General features: G+C 56.6%; 1 protein-coding gene across 1 annotated transcript in view; it reads left to right on the top strand.

Moving 5' to 3' along the window:
- Window positions 1-4,262: 4,262 nt before the first annotated feature.
- The window catches only part of ARHGAP23 (Rho GTPase activating protein 23), a 69,340-nt gene continuing 58,221 nt past the window's right edge, over window positions 4,263-15,381 (top strand). Inside the window, 1 exon segment of the mRNA XM_028089859.2 lies at window positions 4,263-4,325. Coding sequence (XP_027945660.2) covers window positions 4,263-4,325 — 63 coding nt within the window.

Raw genomic sequence — 15,381 nt, 5'->3', positions numbered from 1 at the left:
CTATAACCCACCTTCCACCCACTGTTTCTCCTTTTCAGCTCCGGGGGTGCTTTGAATCCATTCTCAAGTGTGAGCCCCCAATGAGAGGCAGGCAGAGAAGGCCTTATTGTTCTCATCTTACAGAGGGTGAAATAGGCTCAGAGAATGTCCTTTTCCTCAAAAACATACAGCAACCAGGTGGGCAGGATGGGAACCTGAACCCAGGCCTTTGGACTCTGGGGTCAGTGCTCCTTGATGACACCATGCAACTCCAAGCTGGCTCCTGGGCCAGGCCTCATCCTGGCCGTGGAGGGCAGCTCTGGTCTGAGGACCCCTCCCTGACCTGCCCCCACGCTCCTCCCCTTGGCCTAGCTGGAGCTGGGGAACACGGGTTCTTCCTCTGGAGCCCCAGGCTCTGCTGCTTCTTCCTTCGCTCCACTCATCAGCCCTTCCGTCTCTCTCCTGCCCAAGACTTGCCCACGGCTCACCTGTGCTGCTCACTTTCTTAACAGGCCTGACTCCACTTCCTCATCCCCGATGCTCTTCCTCACTGTATAATCTGGCCTCTGGTTCCACCGGCCCTCTGAAAGTGTCCTCTTTGCCCAACACAGTTCCTTGGGCTACCTGCTTCCTCTCAGTCCTCCCTGTCTTCCTCACCGGCCCCTAAAGGTGGTGCTCCTCAGATCCTGTCTGGTGTCCAGTCTCCTCTCTGTATTGTCCTTGGAGAACCCGAACCACACCCCTGCTCTACTGATGACTTCCAACGCCCTGTCTCCAGTTCAGGCCTCTCTTCTGAGAGATGGACCCAGAGTTTAAGCTGCTTGTCACTACTCCGCTTGGCAATACAGCCTATGGGTTAAGTGTGTGGACTCCAGAACCCAAATGCCTGGATTCAAAGTCTGGGTGGACTTGGGTAAGATACTCAAGCTCTCTGGGCCTCAGTTTCCTTATCCATAAAATGAGGATTATAATATCTATTTCAAAGCTCCCTTGTAAGGCTGAATTGAAATAATACATACAAAGGACTCACAGTGCCTGGCATGCCCCGTCTCCCTGAGAACACTCCAGATTTTTCCATCTCCTTCCCGCAACAGCCAGTTGGTCTGGGGGGGCCTCTGATGTTTCTTGCCCCTGCCCTAATGCAGTGTCTCCCCCCACCATCCCCCCTCCCCCCCCCCCCCCCCCCCCGCCATCCACATCTCCTTGCTGCTCTCCTTCTTTCCTGCACTGTGGCACATCTCCTCCTAAATCCCTGCCCCTGGACAGGCTAGAATCTAAGTGCCTCAGGCCCAGTCACTCCATCGGCATATCCCCGCCCACGTTTCCTTCCTCATCCCTCCATGCTTCCTGCCTACGTTGTACCCTCCTTACCCTCCACTTGGCTCCAGCCGGATCACTAGAGTCCGCTTTCTCCTGCCTTTGCCTATTGATAGTTCTTTTCCCCAGAATGCTTTTAACCCCCATTCCCCGCCCCCCCCCCCGACCTCACCCATGAAGCCCCTAAAAGCTCAAGGCCACCTCGTTTCTCGTTCTCGAAGCTTTCCTCGGCTTCTCTGGCCTTCCATTGTTCCTTTTCGGAGATCTTACTATAGAGTCAGGGTGGCTAAGACTAGGACCCCTCAAGGGAAGGAGCTAGGTCTTACCTCCATTTCCCGGGGGGCAACCTCCAGTCCCCCACCCCTTCAGATATTAGGATTCCCAAAAAGCATCTGTGAACCGAGAAAGGTGACTGGGCTGGGGGAGGGGCTTAGAAAGAGGGGGAATATAAGGAGGGTCCTCAGTGAAGGACCCCCTCCACCCATGTTGGGCTCTGCTTCCAGGACCCCCAGAGAAAGAGTGTGCCAGGAATAGAAGTGGATTTGGGGTTGGGTGGTAGGACTAGGGAGTGAGACCCAGGGAGGCTGAGGGAAAGGATGGGAGGAAGAGGGTTTGGAGAAGATTGATGGGGGGGAGCCAGGACAGGGTGGGGGTGCGGGTCAAGGTGCAGGAAGAGGTGGGAAGGGCAGCAGGGTGGGGGAAGAGCGCACTTTCTGGGAAGTGGGAGAGGGTGGGGGAAGTGAGCGCAGTGCATTGTGGAGGGAGGAATTCATCTGCTGGCCGGGCGTGAGCTCATTTCCTCTCGCTGCCTCCCGCAGTGTCTGAGGGCATCAGGCTCTGGAAAAAGTGAGCCAGGGGCACACCAGCAGTCACCACCCTCCGCCCCTCCCCCACAGCCGCAGTTCAGTTTGCATCCCAGGTGTCACTGCTTCCCCCTTACAGAGACAGCCCCTTTGTCCTGAGAGGAGAGACCCCTGAGCCAGGGTGGCAGCAAGCCTTGGACCACTGGAGCTATGGGACAGACAGAGGTAGAAACAGGAACCTTGTTGAAAACCATGCAAGGCAATACAGGCAGTATGATGGGTCACAGTTAGATGGCAGGAAGGACTTCTCAGAAGAGGGGGGCAAGTCCAGCTGCATTCACGACCTTGATGAAGAGAGGTGGGGAAGGACGAGGAGTCATGAAGTGCCCTTCCATCATTATGAGAGCCTCCCTCTCCATGGACTGCCAGGGAATTTCAAAGAAATTAAATAAAACATAAGATTTAAAACCAAGTCAGTATGTCCTTCCCCAGGCTAACAGGAGTAGGGATGGCCTAGCTGGTGTCTGGGCCACTCTCAACCTGCTCTGGGACCTGAGTCCCTGGTCCTGGGGGGACTTGGGGCTGGTGATGGTGGTGAGGTAGGCAGGTTTTATGAGGTCTCCTTGCCCAGAGGGGTGGGTGATTCCAGTGGGCAGAGTCAGCCTTCCACTTTCATTGGCTGCCTTATCCCAATCCTATCCCTACCTCTCCGTGGCCTCTCCCGCCTTTTCTTCATAATCTAGGTGTAGGAATACAGGAGCCCGTCAAAACTGCAAGAAGGCAGGGGCGCCTGGGTGGCTCAGTCGTTAAGCGTCTGCCTTCGGCTCAGGTCATGACCCCAGGGTCCTGGGATCGAGCCCCGCATCGAGCCCCGCATCGAGCCCCGCATCGGGCTCCCTGCTCCGCTTGTGTTCCTCTCTCGCTGTCTCTCTCTCTCCCACCCCCACTCCCCCCGGCTTGCGTTCCCTCTCTCGCTGTCTCTCTCTCTGTCAAATGAATAAATAAAATCTTAAATAAAAGAATCAATATAAAAAAGACTGCAAGAAGGCACAGGAAAGAGGTAAGCATAGGCTGTAGGAAATATAGGAAGTAAGAAGGATGTCAGTTAGACAGCAGAAAGAACTTGCTGTCAGAAACGAAGGACTGTGGGACTATCTCTTCTCGGATCATCAGGAGATGGCCTGGAGGGGTCCTGCTTGGGGGCAGGGAAATGAAGAACTGGCTCAGGACCCCAGTGGCTCTTTGGGCCCACCCAGGAATGAAGCCCCGAAGGAAGGCTGTGGGGAGCTTGTGACTGGGAGGCCTGGGGCCATCTCTGCCCTCTCTGGTGTCCACTGTAGAGCAGACCTATGAGCTGGTCCAGAGGCCTGAGCCCCAGCTGGCTGGCTGGGGGTCTGAAGGGCTGGGTCACCTGCCAGCCTTTCTTTTCCAGCCTCCACTCCTCTGCCCCCTTGGGGTCCTGGACTGAGACTCCGCCTAGGAGGGAGACCCTAGATAGAGGGGCTGGACCCCCTGAAAGCTCCCTCCCGCCCCCACTCCCACGGGCATCACCATCTCTGTCCTTGTCTCTGTAAATCTCTGGACGGAAGGCTCCCTAAGCCTTTTTCCGTCTTTCCCTCTCTTCAGTCTTGGGTCTCTTTATCTTTGTCTGTCTTCTCCTGCTCTCTACACTGTCTCTATCTTGTCTCTGTCATGCTTTCTGTGTCTCTCAGTCTTTGTTTCTGACCATCTCTGTCTGGCTATGTTTCTCTCTTGCTTGCTTCCCTCTCCCTTCCTTCCTCCTTCCCTCTCCCTGTGCTAGCTCTGGGTTGGGTGCCCTTGGCCTCTTTCCTCGGTCAGCCAGGATCACCACCTATTTGGGCCGGTTCTCGGGAGGCCAGCCCAAATTGTCTCCCTGAGACCACCTCTGTTCCCCAGGCTGCACTGCCCCGTAGCTCCGCTGCCGGGCGCTAACCCCTACCTGAGCCCCCTTTGCCAAGTCAGCCGCCCTGGGGAGAGGCGGCGGGTGCGCCCCGTCGGGAGCGCAGGGGGAGGAGCGAAGGGGCTGGCCCCCCGGGGAGGGGGCACTCCGCGTTCGGCCCCGCCCCCTCCGGCCCCGCCCCTCCCGGGTCCCTGCCCGCGCCCCCAGCAGTGCCCTGGCCGCAGAGCCGCCGCTGCCGCCCGATGAATGGAGTCGCCTTCTGCCTGGTCGGGATCCCGCCCCGCCCGGAGCCCCGGCCCCCTCAGGTGAGGGCGCTGGGCCAGGGGAGGGGGGCGGATCCAGGCGCTGCCGGGGAGCTGGCCACAGGGCCGGGGTCGCGGCGCCCCCGCTTGGCGGGCACGGCCTGGGGCACACGGCGCGGACACCGCGGGCACGGCTGCAGGGAACTTGGGCTGGTGGCAGGCCGGGGAGGGGGCCGGAGCGAGAGGTGCCCTGGGCAGGGGGGGCGGGACGGAGGAAGGCAGGCAGGGGGCCGGGACGCGTACGGGGCTGCCTGGGCAGAGGGCACGGACCAGGGCGGTGGTGTCAGGCCCTCCGCGGCCGGGCAGCAGGGGCGGGAGGCCCGCGCCTTTTGTCCGGGTTTTTCAGGCGGGGCGCCTGCCGCCGTTTCCTCTGCCCGAGTTTTCGTTTTCCGTTGGCGAGGCCCCGGCACAGCTGGAGGGAGAGGGAGTGGGGGAGGGGGTTCCCGGAGCGGGATGTCCTTGGCCACTGCGGCCGGACACCCCCCTCCCCGCGCCACACTCGCCCCCTGCCGGGCCGGACCGCACGATGAGCTTCAGGGAGCGGGTCTGCGGCTCCACTGGCTCCTGGGGAAAAGAAACAGGCCCGGGAACCCCGGGTCCCAAAGGCTCCGCTGCGCTCCCCTCCGCCCCCTCGGGCTGGCTGTGGGTGGGTCTGGGCGCGGGGTGCCAGGGGCATTACTCAGCGCTGGGCTGCTTTGCTTGGGTTCTTTCATCTGCCAGCTGCTGAAGCTGGGGAGGGGCCAGTAAGGGCCTCTGGGCCCCTTTGGAGCCAGCCCCCTACCTCTGAGCCTGGTTGCCCAGTGCTGCAGTACCCCAACACTGCACCACCCTCCTTCCCAAGTGGAAGCGTTGGACGCTCTGGGGACAGTCGTTTCCCCGGTTGGAAAAGAAGTTCCCTTGGGGTCTAGGTTGCCGTCAAGGTCTGGGCCAAGGCCTCTTCCTCTTCTGACGAGGCTGGAGGACTTAGTGATGCTCTTCCTCAGCTGCCTCCCCTGCTCGCCCCCCATCCCATGATGGAGCTGGGGTCTGGTGCTTTGCAAACTCTTTCTGAGACTGGTGTGTTTCTCAGACGCTGGATGTATGCTCAGTTCTTTCTCAACCTGCATCTCTCTTCCCGGACTCTCCCTGCACCTTTCAGCCAAAGTGTTTCCTAATTACAAACTTGAAAATCAGGATGGACAGGGGGTGGGGGTGGAGGTCATTAGGCCCGAGTCCCATGGATTCACCCCCCCAACCCCCAACAACACATGGCTTCATCTCCACCCCCCTACCATGTCCACCCCCACCCCAGGCCCAGCTAGGGGTGGATGGGGTTTGATTCCATGTGGTTCTGCCCCTCTGCCAGGGCAACAGCCTTACTCCCCAGAGTGGCTGCTGTCACTGAGATGTGCTCATTGGCATGCGATTTGAATCTCCATTATATAACCAGTCATTTCGCCTCCAAACACAACTCAAAGGCCCCCAGCCCCAGCCTTGGCCACTTGCTCACAAGGTGGCTGGGTCTACCCTTAGGTGGCTGGGAACTCCTTTTCCAGCATCTGAGGCCTTACCTTCCCCTTGGGAATGATAAGAGCAATAAATCCCTTTTACCTCCGATGCTGGATTCCAGGACCTCAAAAGCCCTGTGAGCGGGCAGGGTGGGTATTCAGGTCTGAGACCACACAGTGAGAGCGCTAGGGCTAGAACCTGGGTACCCTGATGAGATCCTGGCATAAGGTGAAACTTTGAGAGGGGTGTGCTGTTAGGAAGGTGGCTTTGGTACACCATGGGCAATGGGGCAGGCTTACAAGGATCTCAGCCCAAGCAGAGAGGGACTGGACGCAGGGAGTAGGCCTCGTGCTGGGCTGCCTGGATGGGGACCTCTCTGCCCCCTCATCAGGCTTGCCCTGAGCCCATGGTGAAGAGAGACAGGAAGCCCCTCTAGTCCCCCAGGGGTGCAGCAGTTTTGCCAGGGATGGGAGTGGGGATGAGGGATGGTGCTGGTTGCAGAATAGGGCAGGGCTGGGGTGGGCAGGGGCATGCGTCACTTCATCCTTCATTGCAGAAGGACTGCCTGGTATATAAGGTTAAAAGAGACCACAAAGAAGGAGAATGGACTAGGTTATAGTGTGAGGGACTGCAGTTAGCTCTGCAAGGGGACTTATAGGGAGAGGCTTGCGGAGCTGCAGCATCCCAGTCTGGCCTGGAACATCCCACAGGGAAGGTTCCTCCAGGACACTGGGTTAGGTAGATCCCTTGACACTGGATTCCAAGTGTAGGAATCTGGAGAGATTCAGAGGGGATACAAATATATGCAAATAAGTGCATACATTAGTGCCTAAGAAAAAAATGTGTTTTTAAGGAGGCGGGGATTGCTTTAATAAAACACCCGATAGTTAAGACGTAGGTAGCAATGACTCCGGGCCAGGATTTATGAAAATTACTTCATTTAATCCTCACACCACCACTGTGATGTGGGTACCATTATTGTCCCCATTTTACAGTTGAGGACACTGAGGCCTAGAGAGCTAATAGCTTGGCCAGAGTCACATCACTAACGAGTGGCAGAGCCGGGGAAGGAACGTGGTGATCTGGCCACAGAATCCACGCTCTCACCCTGCCATCCTGTTTCTTGGGCCTTCCCTGGCCCCACTGTCACTCTCACCCTGGATCTGGGTCCATCTGGGCCACAGCTCAACAACAAGGTTAACCTCTCGCTGGATGGGAGCTTGGTTGCTTGTCGTCAGGCTGGGACAGGGCAGAGGACTGGAGGCCTCAGGGTGGCAAAGCCTTAGGTGGCCATCCAACATTGGTGGGTGTGGACTCAGCTCATTGACTCCCCCAACACCCGCACCTCACCTCGGGCTAACCCATAGCCCTTGGACTGTGGCTCGGTTCATTGGTGTTTTCCTTCCAAAGGGGCATCAGCCCTGCTCTGTTGGCTGCAGGGGTTCAAAGGTGAGATATTGGCTTGGTCAGGGATTTGGACAAAGCCCAGTTTTAATTATCCCGCTCTCTCTCTCCCTCCCCAGAGACAGCCATGAATAGGGCCTGTGGGAGCTGGCTCTGCCTTTCCCCAGCACCCCCCACCCCCTTCAAACAACCCGCCTTTAGATCCAGGCCCCCCTATTTCATGCGAAATTGTGCCAGCTCTTTAGCAGGACAGTGCCAGTCAGTGCCAGGCGGGTGTCTCTTCCCTCCTGCCTCAGTGGGACAGCAGGCTGAGATGGCCTAGGGACCGCACTGGGGTGAGTTTAAAGCTCTGTGGGAGTGGGATTATTTGTTACCTGTCAGAGTGGGTCAGGACCGGAGGGGTTATCTTGTCCAACTCCTTCATGCTAAAATGGGGAAACTGAGGCTAGACAGTGCCCAAGGTCAGGTGGCCCGTGAGTGGTGGACACGAACCCAGGTGTCCCGATTTCCAGGCTCCCAGGCCTTGCTTTTCTCCACACAGTTCTGTCCATGGTGCCCCCCACCCTCAGTGCGGGGTTCTGGGATTGGGCCTTGGGACAGAAGGGAGGAGCAGGGATGAGTGGACAATGTGCCCCGTTCATCTCTGTGTCCCCAGTGACCAGCACAGCGCCTGGCACAGGGCGGCTCTCTATAAATGTTTGTGAAGTGGAGGCCAGGAGGAGCAGCCCTGCCCCTGGCCTCCCAGGGTGCCCCGCGCCCCGCTCTCCCCCTGGCGTTGTGACAGCTGGTCTGCACATCAGTCTCCTCCATCGTCCTGGAGTTATTTGAGGACAAGGAAAGTAATAATAGGAACTACTTCCATAGTGGTTACCACTGGGTAGGAAAGTACCTTATCATTATCCCACTTCACTGATGAAGAAACTGACCCAAAGAGATTCTGTGGCTTCCTAAGGTGACACAGTAGTAGTAAGTGGCAGAGCTGAGTTGACTGTGCTCTTAACCTCATTCCAAGCAGCCCTAAAGGTGTGGTGTTTGTCTTGGTGTCCACAGGACCAGGCCCACAACCAGTACTCAGAGAATGTTTGTTGACTGACTGGTTGACAGAACATGGAGAAACCACAGAAGGCTGTAATCTAACCCTTTGGAAGTAGCTGGAGTTGGAGTCTTGGGAAGGCAGCCTAGAGGTGCACCGCTGTGTTGTCTGTGTGTCAGGAGTGCCTGATCTAAACCCAGAAAGGAAAGGAAAGCTCACACCCTGTCATGACTGCCTTCGAAGGTTTAACAGGGGCTGCTGGGGCCCCTTTCACTCCCTCCTTCTTCCCCCAGAATTCTAAGGGGATGGTGCTGAGCAATGGGCACATGGGGAAAGACTACAGGCAGGATTAACAAGTCCTGTTCCTTTTTCATCTCTCTGGCCCTGAGATCTTCAGCCCAGTGCATCACCTTGGTGGAAGATTCTGCCCCTTTCAAGTTGGAGGGTAGACAGAGTGTCTGGTTTAAGGCAGGGCTTGTCATGGCCGCTCATGCACCTTTCCTCCATGGGAAGTGGTTGAATTTCCAGCTACCTCCAGTCCTAAACCTTAGGCCCAGGGTCATCTCCTCCAACCTCCTGAAACCCATGTGCCCCTGGGCAGGGGACCTCTTTCCCTCTGACTACCCCTCTGCCCCCCATTTGCTGGTCTGAAATCACATCAGTCATCTGCATGGTTAGGTCACACTTCATCTGCTGACAAAGCCTGGCAGGGAGCTGGCTAAGAAAAAAGAAGACTCAGTATGGAGATGTCCTTCTAATATACAGGCAACCATGGCAGGCAAGAGGCCTGGGCCTGGCGTGGCCCCTTGGCATGCTGGGGGGCAGGTTGTTTGGGCCCTGCCTTCAGCCTGCTGAGGTTCAAATTTCAGCTCTATCCCTTACTCACTGTGTGATGTGGCCCTGGCGACTGGGCTCTTTGTTTTTAGCCTCCATTTTCTTATCCCTGAAATAATCCCTCAAAATCGTTGAAAGGATTAAATGAGGGGATATAGGTAGAGGGGCTGACATTTGGTAATCTCAACCATTAGTAGCAACAATTGTTAAACAGATGAGAATCAATGGATAGAAACAAGAACGACATCCTTTTGGCGCAGTAAGAAGTCAGAACAAACGAGCTGCCCCTGGAGGTGATGAGGCTCCTGTGGAGGTGAGCAGGCACAAGCTGGACTAGAAAGAATTCAGGCATTGGGTGAAGGGTTGAAACAGAAACTTTTAAGGGCTCTGCTTTGGGATCAGCACCGTGTGGTAGGAAGTTAGGGGAGCAGGTGAGACCTGGTTCCTGCTGCAGGGTACCGGGCAGAGGGGGCAGAGCCCCAGCCTCCTGGGAACATGAGAGGTTGGCTGTTGTGGTTGGGGGGCTGGGAGGCTCCTCTAAGGAGAGGGAGTCCTGGGAGGCTGCCTGGAGGAGGCGTGGAAGGGCGGCTGTGGTTCTGAAGGATGGAAGAAGGCGGAGGCCATCGCAGGCCTGGGCAGGGCTTGGTGGTTGAAGGGCAGGGAGGCCCCTGGGCTGCCAGTCCTGAAGTCAGCTCCAACGCTCCTGGCTGCCCAAGGGGGTATGGTGGTGGTAGAGGGGGGACTGCTAGCTCCCTGTCCCCTCACGCCCCAGCCTCTCCTGAAGGAGGGGCCAGGGCTACTCCCAGTGGCAGAGCTGCGGCCTGTAAAGAGCGGAACTGGGGAGAAAGAAAGACTTCTTATGCCCAGTGCATTTGGGGGCGTCTGGGGGTCGGGGGGAACAGTGGGGCCTTTGTCCCCAGCCTCCGGGAATCTGGCCGAGGAGGAGCCGTCCCTGGGTCTGGCTGGGCCCTCAGCAGGCAGGTCCTCTTTGAAGTGACCCTTTCAAAGCTCAGCCTGAATCCCTGGGAGGAGAGGCAAGCTCAGGGCGGGGCCTAGGGATGACTGAGACCCACAAGCCAAGGATGGAAACGGACCCAGTGCCAGCCTCTTTGCGAAGGCAGGCTGACAGAAGGGGTGTGGGCTGGAGGAATGTGGCCGGGGGGGGGGGACATCTGGGAGCCATTTAAATAGGAGGACAGCCACTCCAGAGGCTTGGCCCCCGAGTGTGGGTTAATATAGGGAAGGGCAGAGTTCACTTTGGCCCTGTGCCTGCTTTCTATCAGTCTCCAGATTGATTTCTGTCTGATTCTCGGCTCCTAAGTCCACAACTGTGTCTTCCTTTTTAACTTCCTCAAGGAGCATGAGAACACTCCTTGGAGAGAATCTGGTGCCGGCACAGGACTTAGAGCCCCCAGTAGGAGGGACGGTGGCGGTCTGGCCTATTGGAGCTTTTCCTGCTCCTGAGAACCCCCCAAAAGGCTGGAGTGGAGACCCCCACCTTCCACCAGTTTCCTTCATTCTCTGTGTGGAGGAAACTCTGTACTGTTCTCCAAGAGAAAGGGAGGGAGGGAGGGAGAGGGGAGCCGACCAGAGAGGGGACATCTTTGAAAATTTCAACTGGAGGGATGTTGGGGGCACCGCGCCCCCCCCGGCCCCCCCGGCCCCTGCCTCCACATTTGACTCGTGGGGGAGCTGAGGCCTAGAGAAAGGCCAAGGCCAAAGTCCAGAGGCAGAGGGGAAGGGACAGGCCGAAGTGGGAGGAAGATGGAGGATGGAGGATGGAAGCCAGGTAGGAAGGGGGTTCAGGCAGCTGAGTTATATGTAATCCCAGGGTAGTGGAGAAGTTCCCAGAGTCTCTTCAGCTCTGCTCTGCTGTAATTCCATGAAAGGAGGCAAAGGAAGGAGTGGGTTGTTGTTGGTGGGATTTTTTTTGGACTGAGCAGTGGACAGTAGCACCTTGACAGCCCAAGGTGAGAACCCTACCCCACCCTGAGGCTCTTTTCTAGTTCATGGCCCCACGCCCTGACCTCTCGGCATCATGGCACTCTCTGTACTTGAGAAGATCCTTCTAAATCTCCTTTCTTCTTCTGAGGGTGTGGCCCCTGCTTCCTCCCCAAGAGAGGGGGAGGAGGGAGCTGAGCACCCTAGGTCCTGACGGGGGGCTGTGGGCGGTTCTGATACTCTCCTGTATCTTGCACCGGCATCTGCAGAGCTGAACCTTCATTAACTCTAATGAATCCTTGGCACCGTTCCGTCCCTCTGCCCTGAAGCTTCTGGTGGGGGTGAGGGGGCAGGTGAGATTGAACTTAGAGCCCAGGAGGTGGTGGGATGTCTGCAAGAGGGGAGTGGGAGGCAGGAAGTGGGGGCCAAGCAACGAGGCTGAGACTGCTATTGGGACGAGAAAACAGCCCCCGTTCCTTCCCCAATGGGACCCTTTCCTCGTCCAGTGGCTCCCAGATGCTTTGGTCCCCACTGTGCTAGATGAAATGTTATCTGAGAGACTGGGTGTGGCCCGGGACAGTGAGGACATTCCCAGGGCTGGCGTATACATAGAGTGTCCCTCCACTTCCTAATTTCTCGGGTGGAGGGCAGGAGGAGGACTTGACTCCAGGAATTGGAAAATCAGGCAGTGGCCAGGTCTTAATGCAAACCCGCCTTCGTTCATCTCGTGACCATTTCCTATATAGGGTCTGTGTTCCCAGCTCTCTCCATGGGTCTTGGGATCTGGATGAGTATGACACAGCCCTGCCCTCAAGGGGTTCAATGTCTGCTTTTCCTACCACCCAAAAGTTTCACTAAGATTTCATAACCATGGAATCTGAGATTTATCTCTATACTGTCTGCCAGGCCAGAACATCCTTTGCTAACCCCCTGCCAAAATTATTAACATGAACATGGCCTGGCCTAACTGGGGAGTCAGACAGAAGCAGGCACAAGGGAATGTCTTCACTGTGACTTCATCTGAGTGTGAATGTGGTCACAAAGGTGGGAGGAAGGGTTTCAAGGTGGAAAGAGTGTCGGTGTGTAGAATTGCCACAGGGGTTAGTAAAAAAACAGTTGATGATAAGATTAATCTCCTTTCTCTCATCTCCTGTTTCCAAACCTGTCTTTAAGTTGAAGATTCTTTTATGAAACTCCTTTTGATCATTTTCAAGGGCCACCATGTGGTGGTTGTATATTTACAGATACTAGAACTGAGACCCGAAGAGGGTAGACAACTTCACCAAAGGTCAGCTAGCATCTGCATTTAAATCTGTGTCTTTCTGAGTCCTAAGCCTGTCTTGTGATCACTACTACATTCCTCGACAAAAAAAAAAAGCCTGGAGGACACCCACTCTACTCTGGGAAGGTGGATCCTTCCCCTTAGCCCCAGCTGAGCCTTGAAATCCAAGTAGGGGTTGATATAGTGAAGGAGAGGGGAGGGCAGACATAATCTGGTGGTGGATGCCGACAACACAATTATGTTCTGTTTCTCCATGACTCTGCTGAGCACAAGGGTTCTCTCTGTATCTGCCTGGAATCTGGGTTTGCTCTTGAGTCGTATAAGGGTACCCAGGAATCCACTGATACATATGGGCAAAGCCCATTGCCTCTTCTAAAGATGCTCCAGCTCTGAGTGGAAGAAGACTTCACTAAGGAGGTGAGGCTCGCCAGGCCTTGAAAGATGTCGGGGGTGGGGGTGGGGGCTTGTGGAGGAGTGAGAGTGGCATTCTAGACAGAAGGAACCCAGCATGAGCAAAGGCAAGGAGGTGTGAAATAGCCTGGCCTCGTGTGGCATCAGTGAGTGCAAGACCAAGAGTCGAGATGAGATTGTCGTGGTCAATGAAGGCCAGATCCTACCCCTCCCCTCCAGCGTCATGGAAGACCCCTCATGCCATACTAAGGAACTTGACTTGCTCCCATAGATACTTTGGAGCCGTGGAAGGGTGTCAGGCAGTGGAGGCAGCAGACCAAATGAGAGATGATGAGGGCTGAAACTGGGGGTAGGGATGGAGACGACAGGGTAGGAGTGGGATGTCTCACCCTTCTCCCTTTTCCAGAAACTTGTCAAACCATCTCTTCCCCTTGTCTGAAAAAGCCTTTCCTGCCTTCTCTGTTTTTTTTTTTAAACTCCTATTCATCCTTTCAGTGCCCAGTTCGGATATCCTTCTCTGTAAGCCCCTACCCCCACCCCATTTCCTCAAATATATGGGGACTTCCTCCTCTGGGCAGTAGATCTTAAGCCCCATGAGGGTAGGGACTTAGTCTTGTTCACTGCTTTATCTCCAACTTCTAGACCAGGATCTGTTGACTGAATATTGTTGACTGATGCACAAACATTTCCATAGCACTTGGTATGCATTGTGAGAACCACATAATAATAGGAATATTGGTGACAACTAACATTTACTTTTTTTAAAGATTTTATTTATTTATTTGAGAGAGAACACGAGCAGGGGGAGAAAGAGGGAGAAGCAGACACCCCACTGAGCAGAGAGCCCAACTCAGGGCTCCATCCCAGGATGCCAGGATCATGACCTGAACTGAAGGCAGTGCCCAACTGACTAAGCCACCCAGGCGCCCCTGTTTAGGAATGTTTAGACACTATGCTTTACAGCCTCTTTATTTGTTGCATGCCTGTCTCTTCATAAAATCAGGGATTGTTTCATTAATTTAAAAAATCCTTTGTGGACTACTGAGCTCAGATTTGTTCAACAACTCGTTATGTGTCAAGCACTCAACACTGAGTCCTCTCAAGGGCCCCAGAGGCTTGGAGAGGGAAGAGACTTGACCGGGGTCACAGAGCTGGGACCTGATCTGATGTCTCTGACTCCTCACCCTCAGTGACACCTCCTCAGTAGTCCCAGAATGGGACTAGGGGCTGGGCTCTGAGGTTGACTGACTTGTTTAGGGACACACAAGGGGCAGGACTAGACCAGGGACTGAGTCTCCTGCCCCTAGGCCAGTGTGCTCCCTCACTGATGAGCAAAGGGAGTCCAGAGGCAGGCCTGGGGGCCCTTGTAATTTCCCAAGTGCCAGCCATCTGTCAGACAGGTGAGCTCCAAGGGGGCGGGGCTGACCTGGCGCTGGGGTGGGAGGGTCGGTGTCTTAAGGCGGCAGAGCCTTACAGGGCCTTGACGGAAGAGGGTGAGAGGCCTCCACTGGGCGCACGGCATCAGTGGGATATCAGCCACAGGGTGACCCGAAGAACCTCCAGCCGCCGGGGTGGAAGCGCGTGGAAGCAGGGGCGGGGCTCGGCGCTGGGACTGGGCACCGCCTCCTGCGGAGTGCCCCTTCGGCGCTGGTTCCCGGACCTGCCGAGACCAGCCAATCAGACAGGCGCGCTGCTCTCTATTTGTATTGTTATTTGCATGACCACGCCCCTTCGCTCCCGCCGCTCCGCTTCGGCTCCCCAGCGCGCCTCCCAGGCCCCCGCCGCGTTTCTGGCCCCCGGTGCAGGGCTGGCGTGGGCGGGCGGGCGGGCGGGGGGCTGCGGGGCGGGATGGGCTGACCTGGGCTGCCAGCCTGGCCGCACTATTCATAGCTCGGGCTGGCGTAGTTCGCATACTTGGCGTTTCTCACGTCTGGCTGGCCTGAGGCGGCCGCCCCTCCGCGGTCCTCCCTCCCTTCTCTCCTCTCCCCTTACCTCCTCACCCCCTCCTTTCCCTGCCACCTCCCCCTCCTCCCCCTCCTCCCCCTCCTCCCCCTCCTCCCCCTCCTCCCCCCCTCTCCCCCCTCTCCCCCCTCTCCCCCCCCTCGCCTTCGACCTCTCTGCCAGTCTTCCAGAAATCTAGAGGTGGCCCAGCCCACAGGAGGAAACTGAGGCCCAGAGAGGGGGCGTGTCTTTCGGCCTGGCCTGGAGGGAGAAACTGGTAGTAATGAGGCGTGTAATGAGGTGGCTAAGAGCCTGGGCTCTGTCCGCAGACAGACCAGGGCTTGAGTCAGAGCTGCCACTAGCTGCGGGACCCTGGCTAGTTCTTTAGCTTGTGTTCAGGAAATTTTTCGGAAACAGTCAAGCTGAGACCTGGAGAAGGGGGAGAGCAATCTGTCGATGTGGAGGGCCAGCCCTGCCTGGGTGGACAAGGGCCTGGCCAGCTGGGCTGGGGGGGACAGAGGACACTGAAAAGGGGATTGGAGCACTTTCCCTTTTCTCCCCACCCCTTACTTCCTTATTCCAACACACCCACTTTCTGGACGGTTCCCCCTGAGGAAGGGGTAGGGGTACAAAAAGATGGCCAAATATCCGAAGCAGCCCCTGCCCCAGATAGACTCCTTCTGGAGACAGGGTTCTGGCCAATGTGGACTCTCTCTGAAGAGAGG

Source organism: Eumetopias jubatus, unplaced genomic scaffold, assembly GCF_037043125.1.
Source record: "Eumetopias jubatus isolate StellerSeaLion01/CBP00866 unplaced genomic scaffold, mEumJub1_p1.0 scaffold_10, whole genome shotgun sequence".
NCBI classification, from domain to species: domain Eukaryota; kingdom Metazoa; phylum Chordata; class Mammalia; order Carnivora; family Otariidae; genus Eumetopias; species Eumetopias jubatus.
Note: the sequence above shows the minus strand (reverse complement) of the source record. Positions and strands in the feature narration are given on the sequence as shown.